At 39.4% G+C, this 14,589-nt stretch overlaps 1 protein-coding gene across 12 annotated transcripts in view; it reads right to left on the reverse strand.

Annotated features, from left to right (window-relative positions):
- Window positions 1-236: 236 nt before the first annotated feature.
- Window positions 237-14,589, reverse strand: part of spag9a (sperm associated antigen 9a) — a 33,338-nt gene continuing 18,985 nt past the window's right edge. For 5 of the 12 annotated variants that reach the window (XM_027141551.2, XM_027141556.2, XM_027141555.2 and 2 more), the window contains 21 exons: window positions 14,338-14,490; window positions 13,751-13,802; window positions 13,457-13,590; window positions 13,191-13,247; window positions 12,066-12,251; window positions 11,815-11,944; window positions 11,021-11,110; window positions 10,426-10,578; window positions 9,913-10,081; window positions 9,535-9,768; window positions 8,257-8,449; window positions 7,091-7,213; window positions 6,877-6,957; window positions 6,668-6,735; window positions 6,430-6,578; window positions 5,723-5,894; window positions 5,359-5,472; window positions 5,158-5,193; window positions 3,507-3,683; window positions 2,663-2,806; window positions 237-2,580 (listed from right to left, as the gene is read on the reverse strand). In XM_027141551.2, coding sequence (XP_026997352.2) covers window positions 2,450-2,580; window positions 2,663-2,806; window positions 3,507-3,683; window positions 5,158-5,193; window positions 5,359-5,472; window positions 5,723-5,894; window positions 6,430-6,578; window positions 6,668-6,735; window positions 6,877-6,957; window positions 7,091-7,213; window positions 8,257-8,449; window positions 9,535-9,768; window positions 9,913-10,081; window positions 10,426-10,578; window positions 11,021-11,110; window positions 11,815-11,944; window positions 12,066-12,251; window positions 13,191-13,247; window positions 13,457-13,590; window positions 13,751-13,802; window positions 14,338-14,490 — 2,746 coding nt within the window. In that variant the 3' untranslated portion in view covers window positions 237-2,449. The remainder of the gene's footprint in view (window positions 2,581-2,662; window positions 2,807-3,506; window positions 3,684-5,157; window positions 5,194-5,358; window positions 5,473-5,722; window positions 5,895-6,429; window positions 6,579-6,667; window positions 6,736-6,876; window positions 6,958-7,090; window positions 7,214-8,256; window positions 8,450-9,534; window positions 9,769-9,912; window positions 10,082-10,425; window positions 10,579-11,020; window positions 11,111-11,814; window positions 11,945-12,065; window positions 12,252-13,190; window positions 13,248-13,456; window positions 13,591-13,750; window positions 13,803-14,337; window positions 14,491-14,589) is intronic. The other 7 variants (XM_047800862.1, XM_027141552.2, XM_027141557.2 and 4 more) reach the window with 4 other exon arrangements.

A 14,589-nucleotide genomic window follows, 5' to 3' on the forward strand; every position in this document is an offset into this window, starting at 1 on the left:
GCAGATTTGCTAATCAAACCTGCCCTAAGGTGTGAATGATTGTGTGAATGTCTGTGTTAGTGGTGCACTATAAAAGCCTGGCATCCCATTCATTGTGTATTCCTGCATGACACACAGTGTTCCTGCGATAAAATCCAGATCCATTGCAAACCTGACCAGGATAAAGCAATTACAGAAGATAAATAAAAATGAAAACGCAATAACTGGGGAAAAAAACAAAACACGTTGGTATGTCATTTGAAGTAAGAGGCACTTCTTTACTTGTAGTGATTCGGAGGCATTTTGAAGCATGCAAATTGGCATATTCTACATTTCAATTATACAGTTCAATAACTCTTAGGAAGTGTTTGATACATTTAATGTCACACCATCATCACATTAGCAGCCTGAGCAAATCTGGGAACTCACAGTGAGCTCATTCTGCTTGGATCTATTTCTTCATGCATCTTTTAATAGTTTACACCGTCAAAATGTTAGTGTCCGCTGTTGGGTTTTTTCCATGAAAAAATCTGTCGCTCAACTTACTATACTTTTTACCAGAAAATACAGCAGTTTTAACACCTCAGTTTTGGTAAAAAGGACTAAAAAAAGAAGTGCAAACAGACCAGCAGCGACTGTTAATTCCCATGAAATTGAGTTTATTAGATTGTTAAAAATAAGGCTATGATGCTGTTTTAGCAAACATCGAACAGGAAAAACCACAGTAATGACAAGCTGTGACAACCACAGCACATCCTCTGTCGTTTAAGGGATCAAGCGTCCATCGTCCACACATACTGTCCAGCCCCCCACCCCCACCCCAGCCCCACCCCTATCCCATACACACACAAACACACACACACTAGTCCACCCAAAAAGGTGGCAATAATCAGGGATTTGAACAAACACACTGCAGTGTCCTTTTAAAAAAAACATGCATAGCTCAGTACAATGAAAGCTGAATTCCAGATGATCCACAGAGAGGTTTTTCTGTATATCCTACATACTCCAATCCATGATGTTACACAAATCAACCACTAGCGATGCAATTCCTTCACGACGTCTGTAATAATATTACACAAACTGTTTGAATGTTCATGTACAAAGTTACATTCTGAACCACAAAATCATTTCATTATGGAAAAATAAATACTGGAATGGCAAAAATACCTATATGAATATTCCCTTTGTTGAATAAAAAGAAAACCAGACCGCCTGTTATTTACTTCCTTCAAAATCAAAAGCAAAATGTTCAACACTGGCCTGTAGTGCTTACATATTAACAGACCGCACTAAAGAAGAGACACATGGAAAAAGTTTTTGTCTTAAATGACACAGAGATAAAAAAATAAAAACAAACTAGTTTCAGTATCGAAGACCAGACATGTAAACACTCAAGATAAAAAAAAAAATTTATGCACAAAAACCCACCGGCTTAGTGCGAGGTGACAAATGAGTTAAGGTGCGATGCAAAGTGGTTCTGATGAAAATCCCTGTCAAGAAATGAGGCCTTTAAAATTTTCTATCTTAAATATGAAAAGTTTGTAGTGAATGTAAAAAAAAAAAAAAAGCCTAAATGGAACTAGAGGCTGTTGAGATGTATTTGTTCTACAATTTTTTCCTTTGGTAAAAGGCTAGCCCCCTGGAAAAATAAAACATGAGTGTTGGTTTTAGATTAAGTGTAGATCTAAGTTTAGATCTAATTACGTTGGTCACTATTTTAAAGTGCCAGCAAGCTCTAGCGTACAGGTGCTTCCACGTGAGGCAGAATCTAGTGCTAGGGCTTTACAACACACTGAATTACTTCATTCACTCTCTCGCTCACAGACACACACACACACACACACACGCGCGCCTTTAAGATTCTAGGAAAATGCAAACAGGACACATGCCAAGCAGATTGCAAAATAGCTTTCTGTTGCTCTAGAAATATCACACTATGCTACTGCGACGTCAGTCCCAGTACACATAAGTCGTGGCCTCACAAGATGTCTCTCTCTTGCTCTCTATCTATTTATCTATCTATCGCTTGCACAAAACAAATAACTTGAACATAGGGACTTCCTTTAAATATGTGCAATTTTTACATTCAGTTATGATGTAAACTGAAAGTATGTCTTTCCTTCACTGGTCTCTGTGCTTCAGTACTCTAGTAAAGTACTAGGCTTGTTCTTTTTTTGGGCTGGCCTTTTGCAAAGCCCTGTCCTGGACAGATTCATTTATTCCCTTTCTTTTTCCTTATATCACAGATTCCCTTTGACTTATTCCTTGGCATGAATGAAAATACAATATTATAAAAGATCAAATAAAACACACATAAAAAAATGGGTTTGGGGATGTCTCCTAATAATAATCATGGGAATCATAATTCTAGTAATTTGTGATAAAAAAAATAATAAATGTAACAGCATGCCACAAGGTGGCTTGAGGGGCGGAGTTCTCTGATAAACCTGAGGCAGTGATTGGGTGCTCACTCGTCATTCACGGCAACCTGCCAGACTATGATGTGGCTGCGCTCGGTTTTGGTGGGAGCGGACTGCAGCTGCAGGGTGGGTTCAAGAGGTTCCTCGTCCTCAGTTAGTCCTGCTCCATCTTCATCACCTGCGAGACACAGGCGAGAATGTGTAGTAATGCTCATAATGTAGAATAAGTGCAGGAGCTCACAAGTTTGTAGCGTTCTTACCCATCCTGAAGTCGATGTAGCCCTCTCCTCCACTCGTCACCAGCATGAACTTTTGTTGCTGCTCTTGTGAAGGACTGTCAGAGGAAGGAGTGTCTGAGTCTGGGGTCACGTTGTCAGGTGCTGCTGCTGGGGGAACAACTTGACCTGAAAAGAAAAAAAAAAACAAGAACAACACAAAAATATTTCCATTTACACGATGGATGTTATTGTTGCTGGAAAATTAATTATTTTATTCCTAATTTGACATTTCTACTTAAAATATATTAGCATGCAAATTCCTTTTGTAAGAAGTCTGTTTAACAAACACAGCTATGCAGTTAGTCTGCCAAAAGATGTCTAAAACCTCGCTAGACGACGGCGCTCGTCTCATGGCACCGTCAAGCGTTTGGAGAGTTTTTTGGAAAGATCAATCGGATGTGAATGAGAATAATACTGATGATGTGATGTATAACTCAATCCCTCTGTAAAGGTCAAATTCTTCACAGCAAATTCTCAGTAATGTTTTTCATTTGCTGATTAGCAGCGGTAAATATTCTTAAATCTTAATGAGGAATTGGAATTAAATCTTTAAATGCAAATTCATCCTGTATCACTTTCGGTGAGTCAACTGACAATTGAGTGTGAAGGATTTTTCCAGGCAGGTAGAAGTACAGCTTATCTGTTACTACATTGTATTAATGAACAAAGACTACCAGAGAGGATTTGTGATGGATTTGTGTACACCTGATTTGGGTATTGCTGCTGGTTAAGAACAGCAAATAGTGACCTGAAGTGTGCCAATGTGATAAACACCAAAGTGTACCTAATAAAATAATATGCTTGCATTCTTTTTCCTAGATAATACCTGGCACTGCAACAAAGAACTTGACTGCATCTCTGTGACCATGGAAGCAAAGTTGAGCATGGGCCATAGAGCAGTAGGGCACATAGGAGCCTGATGTCCCACAATCTGCACTCTCATCCCCAAACACACGCACTGCGCCGCCGGGTCGGCTCGCTATCACACCGACAGTCCTATTAGCTGCAGTTCAGAGGAAAGAAACGGCCAGGGTTAATGGTGATGCTCTTAACAAAGTCACATGGCAAGTGTTTGGTTCTGTATTAAGTTGCATTTTTTAAGTGTGCTTAAGTGCAACCAGAGCAAGCACTTAATGTTAGCAGTTAAAGCAGACACACTGGAAAAATTAGGCAGATCAATATCAGGCCAGTAAGTCAAAACTAGAGACAGAGAATGAAGGACATATTATAACAGAAACAAAGAAGAAGCCAATACTGCATAAACTTAGAGTAAAGTGTTCACTGGAAGGAAATAATAATTTAGACCTTTGACATAAATAAAACTTCTGTCTGTGTGTCAGTGCTCACTAGAGCTGTATCTGTATCTAGCTGTGTATGAGGCATATAAGTGATGGACAGAGCCCACAGGAGGAGCTGGATGGGTGAGAAGTTGAGAAGTCTTGAGATGAGAGTTGAGAAGTCTGGGATGACCTTCTCAGCCTGATGTCACTCCAATCAGGAAAAGCATAAAAAAATTAATGGAGGCCGGTTACGGATATACACTACTTAAGAAGAAGACGTTATTTGTCACATACATTATACATACATGCATGGCAAGTCGTGGCCTAATGGTTTGAGAGTCTGACTCCTAATCCTAATGTTGTGGGTCGAGTCTCGGGCCGGCCACGACTGAGGTGCCCTTGAGCAAGGCACCGAACCCCCCAACTGCTCCCCGGGAACCGCAGCATAAGTGGCTGCCCACTGCTCCGGGTGTGTTCATGGTGTGTGTGTGTTCACTGCTGTGTGTGTGCACTTTGGATGGGTCAAATGCAGAGAACGAATTCTGAGTATGTGTCACCGTACTTAGCCATATGTCACGTCACTTTCACTTTTCACTTTCATTACAGCCCAGTGAAATGTTTTTGCATATTCTTGCTAATTGCTGGAGTCAGAGCACAGGGTTGGGAATGATATTCGCACCACTGGAGCACAGGGATCAAAGGTCCTGGAGCCATAATCAAAGGCCTGACAGTGGCAGTGCTAGGGATTGAACCTCCGACCATCTCTAAGCAAGCAAAATCTGAGAAAAACCTTAAAGGACTGAGTGGTCTGCAGGTATACATGTACAGAGAGTACAGATCATTTTGCCAGCATAACCAGTGACAATTCTTTTAATTTTAAGGTGCTGGCTCTAAATAGTAAATAAATGAAATCAGAAACAGTAAATAAGAGAAAAAGAAAGAGTGGCATCAAAGTTGCATATGTGTGTACATCAGGTTTCCTCCGAGCAAACGTTTCTTTATATGTCAATTTAATCTTTGCACTTTAATCTGCGCTCTTCTCTCCACAACTTTGACGCCATTAGAGAAAATTAGAAAAAAACCAAGATAAAGAAGCTGACGTCTGATATGCAGAGGTAAGCACAAGCTAGTGTGCAGCAGCCACTACGGGTCTTATCACAGGAAGCTTGCTAAGCATGTGGCACTGTTCCCACTCACCCCTCAGCCCGAGAACTCCATGCTGAAGACCAACAGCTATTGACAGAAGAACCCAGAGTAGAGTCAGAGAAAGGACAGTGAAAGGTAGAGGAGAATACAAAAGTGTGGAGATTAAAGCCCACTCCCTGTCTGGCTTTATTGCTTTTCAACGTTTAGATTCTCCGGAAATCCTACACCTGTTTAAAATATTTGCAAACTTACACTCTGATAAAGGGATAGAGATGATGACGCCGTTTCCTGTCCCAACCCAGAGCCGCTTACATGACACCATGAGAGCTGTGATTCTCACAAAAGAGAAGCCCAGTTTACCTGTGCCTGTTAACATAAGACAGGAACCGTGTTACTCAAACATTTTACAGATATGGAATTGAATATAAAAGCACTTCTGATCATGCTGTTGATATAAAAATATCATTACATTGCAAATAAGACAACATTGTGTAAATAGAGTATAATGAGGAACAGGCCTTAACACACTTGTTGTTTCCCTTCCCATAATTGTTTCAATGGCTTAATTACAGCTAAAGCTAGAAAGCTAAAAGGTAAGCTTATTCCTCATCCTCACCCAGCATCTTGCTGACATAAGGCTCAATATCCACATCCTGTAGATGCTGGAAAGTGTGTGCGTGGAACAGACGCAGGGTGGAGTCTAACCGGATGGAGACCCAGATCCCATCACCAACCCAGGCCAGCTGACGCACCTGGCTCTCTTTCCGAGGGTGAGCATCGAATGACTTCTACACACACGCACGCACACACATTAACCTTCAGTTCTAATATTTAAGTAGACATTTGTTAGGCAACTCAAAGTGGCTCATGGGTAAGCAAGCACTCTGATGTGGATCTGATACCATAACCACAAAAATGCCTTCAAAACATCAAAATCTTTTCTGATAGCTAGCATAAACAAATTTTTGCACTTGATAATGTAATTATCACTTTATGGATGTAATTAAGTCTAAACTGTGCTATTTTAAAGCTATAAATATGTCAGCATTCAAATTTTAAGAGTGTCTTTGGATCACAGCTTCCTTTTAACACAGTCAGTGATGTGCGCCTTATGATCCAAGTGACAACAGCTCTTAAAGTTACTATATTAACACTCTTCAGTAAATATTAAGGCACACTACTATAAAACTTACTGCTCCCCAACAGAAATGGTGCAGTAGAATACTAACAGGTTTTCTATATATTAGAGAGAATGATAAAAATGTGTGCTCTTCTTGTTAGGAACTGCAACACAGTCTGTGGAACATTGAAATAGGTACAAACCTCAATCTTCATAGCTTTGGGGTGGACGATATAGATCTTGTTCCTGTATCCACACCACACTTTATCATGCACGACTGACATACAGCGGATGGAGTGGTGCGGCCGGCCCAGGTCCAACAGGTGGTAGTTGGTTAAATCCCACTGGCTATCTATAAGATAGTAAAAAAAGATTTATTTATTTTTTGCACAACTGCCAAAAAGCAGAGAGGATTACACTGACTGATGTATTGGATCTTACCTAGTCCTCTGTGGAAGATGGCTAGGGTACCATCAGCTAGAGCCACAAGGACTCGTCCTTTAACGTGACTGTTAAAAGAAAAAAATGCAACGAAACTTCAGACAACTACAGCGCATGCCTGCCTCACCTGTGTACTTTCACAGCACTAGGTATTTTAGTGAATTTGTTCTCATTCAGTTAGTTCTGTTTCAGCATTCTTCTTCACTTACACAATATTAAGAATAGAGTCCTTCAGCTTCACAGCGTGGAGGCACTTTCTCCACCGGGCCACAGATGAGTGCACATACAGGCTAGAAGAAAGCAGGGAAAAACAACATAGCATGAATTAAAATAAAGAATGTCAAAGAGTGTGTGTCCCTGTGATTCTGTGAGTGTGTGTTGGAACAGAGACAGAGAAAGAGAGACAGAGAGACAGAGACTCACCAGCCATTCTGAGCTCCTAACCACATGGTAGGCAAGGTGCTGCTCATCCTCTGGGTCTCTTCCCCGACCTGATCCTGCTCGCTGTTTGGAGAAGCTGCTCCATCTCTCTCTCGACTCAAGTTCCTGGCAGTCATATCACATCAAAAAATGAACTACTGTTTTTCTTTTTTCATTCTTCAGCAATATCTATGTCTAAAAATTCAACACAGCTGTAAGTCTACTGTATATGAAAAACCTGACAGTCAGTATAGTGCTGGTGTGACTGAGCTCTTGAAACCCTAAAAACACTTACTAAGCACTTTATTAGTAACACCTGTGCACTGTCTCATTCATGCAATCAACAAAACAACGTATAATATCGTGCAGATACGGCCAGCAGCTTTGGGTAAAGTTTATATCGATTATCAGGATAAAGAAATATGTGATCTCAGTGACAGGGTTGTTGGTGCCAGACAGTCTGGTTTGACTACTTATATAACTTCTGAGCTGGAATTTTCACACATAACAGTCTCTTGAGTTTACTGGCTTTAATGAAATTTAGAAAAAATAAAAAACTGTTGCGTTGGTGGAAACACATTGCTGATGAGCCAACAGGAAGAACACAGTAACTCAAAAAATGCATCTCTAAACACTGAATTTTATTTTTTGCCATTGTGCAAAGTACATGTACTAAGTGAATAAAATACAGCTGGCATCTAACCAGAAGTACACAGTGATACATTTACAATAAATTACAAATAAAAGAGTTATGTATGAAAAATGCCAGAAGAGCTGCAGTTTCTAAAATACGCAAACGTGCCTGTCTGGCACCAACAACCATGTCACTGAGATCACATTTTATGTTGTACACAACATAGATTCATGCAGGCTTATCTATGGGGATACATCAAAATGTATCAGAAAGCGCAATGAAGCTGAATATCATATAAATATATTGTCAGACAGTTTGGAGTCACTCTCTCTGATGTGAGATTTGGGTCTTTTGTGAACTAAACCAGTCTAAGGGAAAAAGAAAGGTGATACATTTCCATGGCACAATCCAATAGCAACAAACTGGATACAAACCAGAGGTGAATTGAATATCATGAATGCATGAATGGAATTCACAGATTTGTTTCAACCGAATGGAAGACTGATAGAAAACCTTTCATTCTCTATGTGCTCACCTTTCTTTGTCTGTAGCTGTGGAGCTCTCGGTGGACTGTGCTCCCAGTGGATCTGTGAATACGTGCTCAGTGTAAATGCCAGGCTGGCTGGTGTCTGTATCCAGTGGCTCCTCCTCTTCCTCAGTAGCCTCAGTGGCTTCCTCTGCTGTGGGAACGCCGTCTTCGTTGGGACTAGTTTCCCTAGACAACTCCACTGCACACACAATAGTGTTACTGTATCACTTACCATGGACCATGAACACAAGAATTACACTAAACATCAAATTAGTAAGGATATGTAAGTAAGACGCTCTGCCTTCAGTTTAATAGAAGCTAAAAACGAGATTTACAACTGCATTAATTTAAGCTTGTACTGCCTTTGCTTGTACAAGTATATATTTCTGAATTTGTTTTTTAATAATCACCTTGGCTTAAACTGTAGAGGTTTTGAGATTTTCCTTCAACTATGCTTTTTTCACAGAAAGTATGATTATTCAATTCATTTATGATAATATTTATGTTGTTTGGAATTAGAATTTATTTGATGATGACAAACAAACAAACAAACAAATAAATAAACGTTTACATATTATTGTGCTGTCTTGATCGAAAATGATTTTCACTGGTGAGTATACCACCCAGTTTACATTACTTGGGGTCACATTTTCTTAAATATATTTATTTCTGTGTTAAGGGCTTACTTTAAGTAAATAAAACTATGTGGCCAGATATTTTCATTATCATTTCATTAACATTTTTCATTATGATTGTCACAAATCTCCCCCTTGTGCCCGTGGTGCTCTTGGCCACCCTGTTCTATGTTTTAATTCATGTTTCTACCCGTGTGTATTGTCATTGGTTGTTGCCTTAATGATTTGTGTGTGTATTTAAACCCTCATGTGTCTAGTGTATAGTGCAAAGTATTCATTCAGTTAACTCAGTGTATCTGACAATACCAAGCCATAGTTCATGTTTTTGCTTCCCTGGTCATAACCATAAATCATGTCTCTCATTTTCATGTGATTTTGACTGTTATAGCCTGTTTGTTGATCAACTGACTTGCTCCCTGATTTCAGATTTTGATTTGTCTCACATTTTAGTTTGTTTATTTTTATTAGTACTATTAAAGAACAAATTATATAAAGTGTAACTGCATCCACCTCCACGTGTCAATCCTAACAATCATTATAATTGCCACCTTTATGCCATGGTATAATTTTAATTTCCACAAGTTCATCTCTCTTGAGCTCCATTCCATTTAAACCCTCTTTCATGGCAATTATGATGAACAGTTCTTACCTCCACCTCTTACAGGACTGAGCTCTGCCTGAAGCTCATTGGTTCCTGAGCTGCCAGTCTGAGCTCCAGACCATGCCCCATCTGCTGTACAGCCAACTGCTGAAATGCCACTCAGAGCTCCCTCGCTGCCATGTGAGCTGTTACTAACCAAACTGCCTGTTAGTGAACCTTCAAGTCTGGCCTCTGAGTCCTGAGGAACTTCTTCTCCTGCAGGATAGTCTGTCTCCAGAACACCTGAATCATAATACAAGAACTCTTAAGGCTCATGATAATTGTCCGTTCTATACCGATGACTCTTGATATAAAACAGATACAATATAGGTAAAGATCACTTCAAATGGTCAGATAAGATCCAGCTGGGGCTGTGTGTTATCTGACCTGGCACGCTGGAGATGCACAGCACGTGTGAGTTACAGACGTAGAAGCTATCCAGCAGCTCAGAGGGATGTGTGCTGTCCAGGATAATGACTTTAGTGGAGGATTGTGTGCTGGTGCAGATCCAAACACGGCTGGACATGTCCATCTGCGCCAGCTCACGCTCCTGCTCCTGCCACACGTACACACATGCACATGGTGAGAAAATCTAGAATTACATGAGGTTTCTGTCCAGAGACGCTTCGCTTACTGAGAAACCGTATCCAAAAATACTACCAAAATAAAAAAAATACTACCAAAATAACTACAAAACATAATAGCCAGAGGTTTATTCGTGAATTCAAAAATCTTATTACGATGTCTGAGATTAGCTAGTATGTAATCTAGAATAATCCCTTTTTAGAATATTTGCATGATTTGTTTTTGAGAAAATGAATGTACAATTTTAAAAACTGTATTTATTCTGTAAAAGTGTGTTTAAAAAAAACTGCATCTTGTGCTGCTGAAGCTGTTCACCTTGTGCTCCTGCTCCTGTTGATCCAGGCTGCTTTGAGAGCCTTTCCTTGGTCTAGTAGTTTCTCCCTCAGCTCCTAAGTTATTGATACACACACCTGAGGCTGGGTCACGTGGCTTTCCACCTGAGAGGTTCACACCGGCTGCACACCACAGCTAGAGAAAGAACAAATACATTCTGCGTCATGCTCACTGAGAATTTTTACATGATGTTAAGTACAAAAGAATGAAATGGGGCATGGAAGACTTTATTATTGCCACATACACATTAGAATTCTTTTCTTCCCAAGGTTGGGGTCAGCATGCAAGGGCAGCTTTGATACAGTGCCCCTGGAGCATGAAGGGTTAAGGGCCTTGCTAACAGGCCCAACATTGGCAGTGCTGGGGCTTGAACCCTGATCCTCCGATCAACAACCCATTAACCGCTTGAGCCCTTAACCGCTTGAGCCACCACTGCCCACTACCCCAGATGTACTGAAATTGCATGTTTGGCAAAATTACTTAATGAGATTAATTTTTAATTAATCAAAATTTTCCATTTCACTCAGATATAACACAGATAGTAGTTTATACAGGTATCAAAACCCAAAGTGCTGACCTTCATAGAAGGATCTTTCTGATCCAGTGGTCTCAGGTACACAGGAACAGGCAAGTTTATCTTGTTCTCTGCTTGCCTACCATTTGCTTCCTGTAAATATAAAAGAAAGCAAGGGAAAAAATAAGCAAAAGCAACAACCCCAATGCTATTCAGTGTTTGGAACAAGTCCGGGCTATAAAACAGCACGAATAATGACAACATGCTAATTATATAAGTTAATACAGAATATAATACGAATAACACTATAATACTGAATATGCAAAAGAAGCAATCACTTGAAGCCCTTGAAGAGACAGGAATTGAACATTCAGGCCCAGAGGTACAAGGAACGCATACTAACTAACTAGCGATCAACATGACCCCTGAGCAAGCATCCATTCAAGCTACATGCATGTCTACCAAAAAAACAGCCAGCCTACATCACTGGATTGAGTGTGTAGTGCAGTGTGTAATGGGCTTCACATAACCAGTAATAGAAGCAGCTGGTGCAATGCTTAATCTAATGAATCAAATCTAAAGATTTCTTTTGCAAATGTAAAGGTTTTCTTGCTGGCTGAGAGATTAAAATGAAAAAGTAAAACATTAACCCTGGATATGTAATGTCCACATGTCGATCGTTTCACATACACACGTAGAGAAATGGAACATGAGATGTGTACAGTTAGGCAGGACATATATTTTACAACATTTTATTTTTTAGAAAAGTTTTTATATTTTATGTATTTTTTTTTTTAATTTTATTGCCTGATCTATCAAAACGCAAACTTTGTATGTAGTGTAGCTTGAAATCTTGCCTTGTATTTACTGGGTAGACTCCAGCCATGAGCTGCCAGCCTCCCGTCCTCTTTCTGTACATGGGCTTTGACCTGCCTGTACTGAGCCTTCTTCTGCTCCCTACGTGATGGGGATGTGCACACGTCCACTCTGAGAAAGAGGATACACACTGAATAGATTGTTCTGTTCACTAAATAGAACACAAGTCTTAATGACAAACGCGGTTTAAATATAAGTGAACGGTTTAAGGTGATGCTAAACAAGCCCTTACTCATCTTTGAGGAAGTCAAAGGCTTTAGAACGCTCAGTGGGAAACTGGGAGAAGGTGCTGCTCTTTCTCATGCCACTGGGTGGATTGTACTTGACGTTAGAAGGAAGAGGCTTCATCACATTGCTGCTGCTGCTGCTGCTGCTGCTGCTGCTGTTGGAGGCCGAGGAACTGAACAGCCGGCTGAAGCTGGGACACACATAGAACACATACAAGGATGGTAACGGGAGCAGAACAAGACATGAAGTATTGGAACTGCTACACTCATTGGACACCATTGGTACATGACACTGAAGCCCATTGAGGAAGTTAAGCAACACTTATCAATCCAAAGAACTCCTAAAAAAGTTTTTAGCAAATCACTGCAAGGATATGTGAATAAAGGACATCTGATTATAGCTGAAAATATACAAAGTACTATTTGAAAACCGAATCTACATCCACACTCCTTACCTGATTTATAGTGTAATGACATGTAGTGGAAGAAAGAGAATGTTTTTTTTTTACTAATATTAAAATGAACCTGCCTTAAAATGAACCAACAGGGATAGACACTGTATAAAGATATTAATCTAATAGCGTATCTACAAGTCTCTGAAGAAGACATTGTTTTAATGCAGAAATTCACACAAATCACAGATTTAAAACAGTATTCTGGAGTACACCAGGGTGATAGATATCAACTATTAATGGGAAAAACAATAATTCTGTTGAACTATTACATTTCTATTCACAATTATCTAAACATAATTGTAGCAGCCTGCCTATTCATTTCAAATTGCCAGAAAGAATGAATAAATTTCAAGCCTAATATGTTTTCAGAAGGCTCATTTATCCAACTAACATATCATGAAGTGATGCAGACTGAGATGCACCACAAGCAGGAGCATAAGGAAAAATCCAAGGAAATATAATCATATTGTCTCAACACAATTCTGGGCTAAGAGGAAGAGAGGAGCAGTTAGAATATAATTGTTTTGCCTACATGCGGAGAACCACCAGAGCATCAAGTCAAAAAAAGAAACACACAAGTAATTTAAAATATAGAAACAATAATTAATAGATAATTATCAGCCTGGTCATTCGTAAGGCTTTGAGGTGCAGAATGACTGGATTGAAAATGCTTACAATTGCCAGATGCTGGATTTCTTCTTCTCAGTAAGAGCAGGATTTTCTCTGGAAGCACTGTAGAGGAATAGGATATGTCACTATGTATGGAATAAAACATGTCTCTACATGCTTTGAGGGGGAAAAAAAGGCTTTTACATCAAAAAAGTTAAATGATTTTCCGGCAAATAGTTTTTATTTTAATTTTAATTCTTTACTCTAATCTAAAAGCTATAAGGTTTTTCAGAAAGAAAAAAAAGTCATCAGCATTCAATTGAGTGTGTTACCGTATCATTTCTGTCCACCTGACAGCCTCCTGTAGCTCCATCAGTCTCTCTTTATACTGATTCCTTTCCATCAGTACGCGTGCCATCTCTACCCGAGTGAATCGACGCCTCTGTGCTGTAGGCACGTCACTCTGCTGACAAAACGCACACACAAAACTTTTCTTCAGAAGGCATTAGCACATTTACTGTATACACTTAAATTTTGTATAACATCTTCTGCTAGCTTCTGCTATAAAAAAACCTGCCTTGTTCATAGTATATCAAATTTCATGTAGTATATCAAAATGTTCTTACCTCCTCTTCCTCTTTGTTATTAAGTTTGGCGCTCTCCATTTCAGCCCGAACTCTATTAGTAGTATACAAAAAAATCATATAATTACAAACATTCATTCATTCTACTGCTTTCTCTTGGTCAGGTTTTCAGTGGATTCAGTAACCTTGAAATATTATTCTTAAGGCAGAAATATACACATGTACACATACACACACACACACACACACACACACACACACACACAAACACACACACACAAACACACACACAATATATATATATATATATATATATATATATATATATATATATATATATATATATATACAAGGACAAGTTAGATTTGCCACGCCACCAACCAGAACATGGTTTAGGAGGACAGAAAAACACAGACAGCCCTGAGGAAACCCATGTGAAACTGTAGAGACTATATAAACTGAATCTCTAGGCTATTATTGTTAAATACTGTATTCTTGTTATAAAAGCATCCTTATGCCAAACAAAAGCACTGTTTTATGCCTCCACAAACCGAACTGGGTCTCATGAGGCCAGTTTTATGAAAACACAGCATACTGTAAAAATACTGAGAGAGAAAAAAGTGACAAACTTCTTAAGCTCCTCTTCGAGCTCTTTGTTCCTCTCCTCATATTTGGACTTTGTCTGCAGAAGTGTTTCCAGCTCACCCTGAAGAACCTCCCTCTCAGACGTAAGCTCATCCACTTGGACGATCAGGTCGTTCTTTACCACATTCAGTGCATTTCTGTACACACAAATATGCACTTTAAGTCATGTTATTTAGTTATATTGATCAGGTATATGTCTCATGATTTTTGTTTTTTGGCCACATGACTCAATTTTT

This window comes from Tachysurus fulvidraco, chromosome 15, assembly GCF_022655615.1.
Source record: "Tachysurus fulvidraco isolate hzauxx_2018 chromosome 15, HZAU_PFXX_2.0, whole genome shotgun sequence".
Classification (NCBI taxonomy): domain Eukaryota; kingdom Metazoa; phylum Chordata; class Actinopteri; order Siluriformes; family Bagridae; genus Tachysurus; species Tachysurus fulvidraco.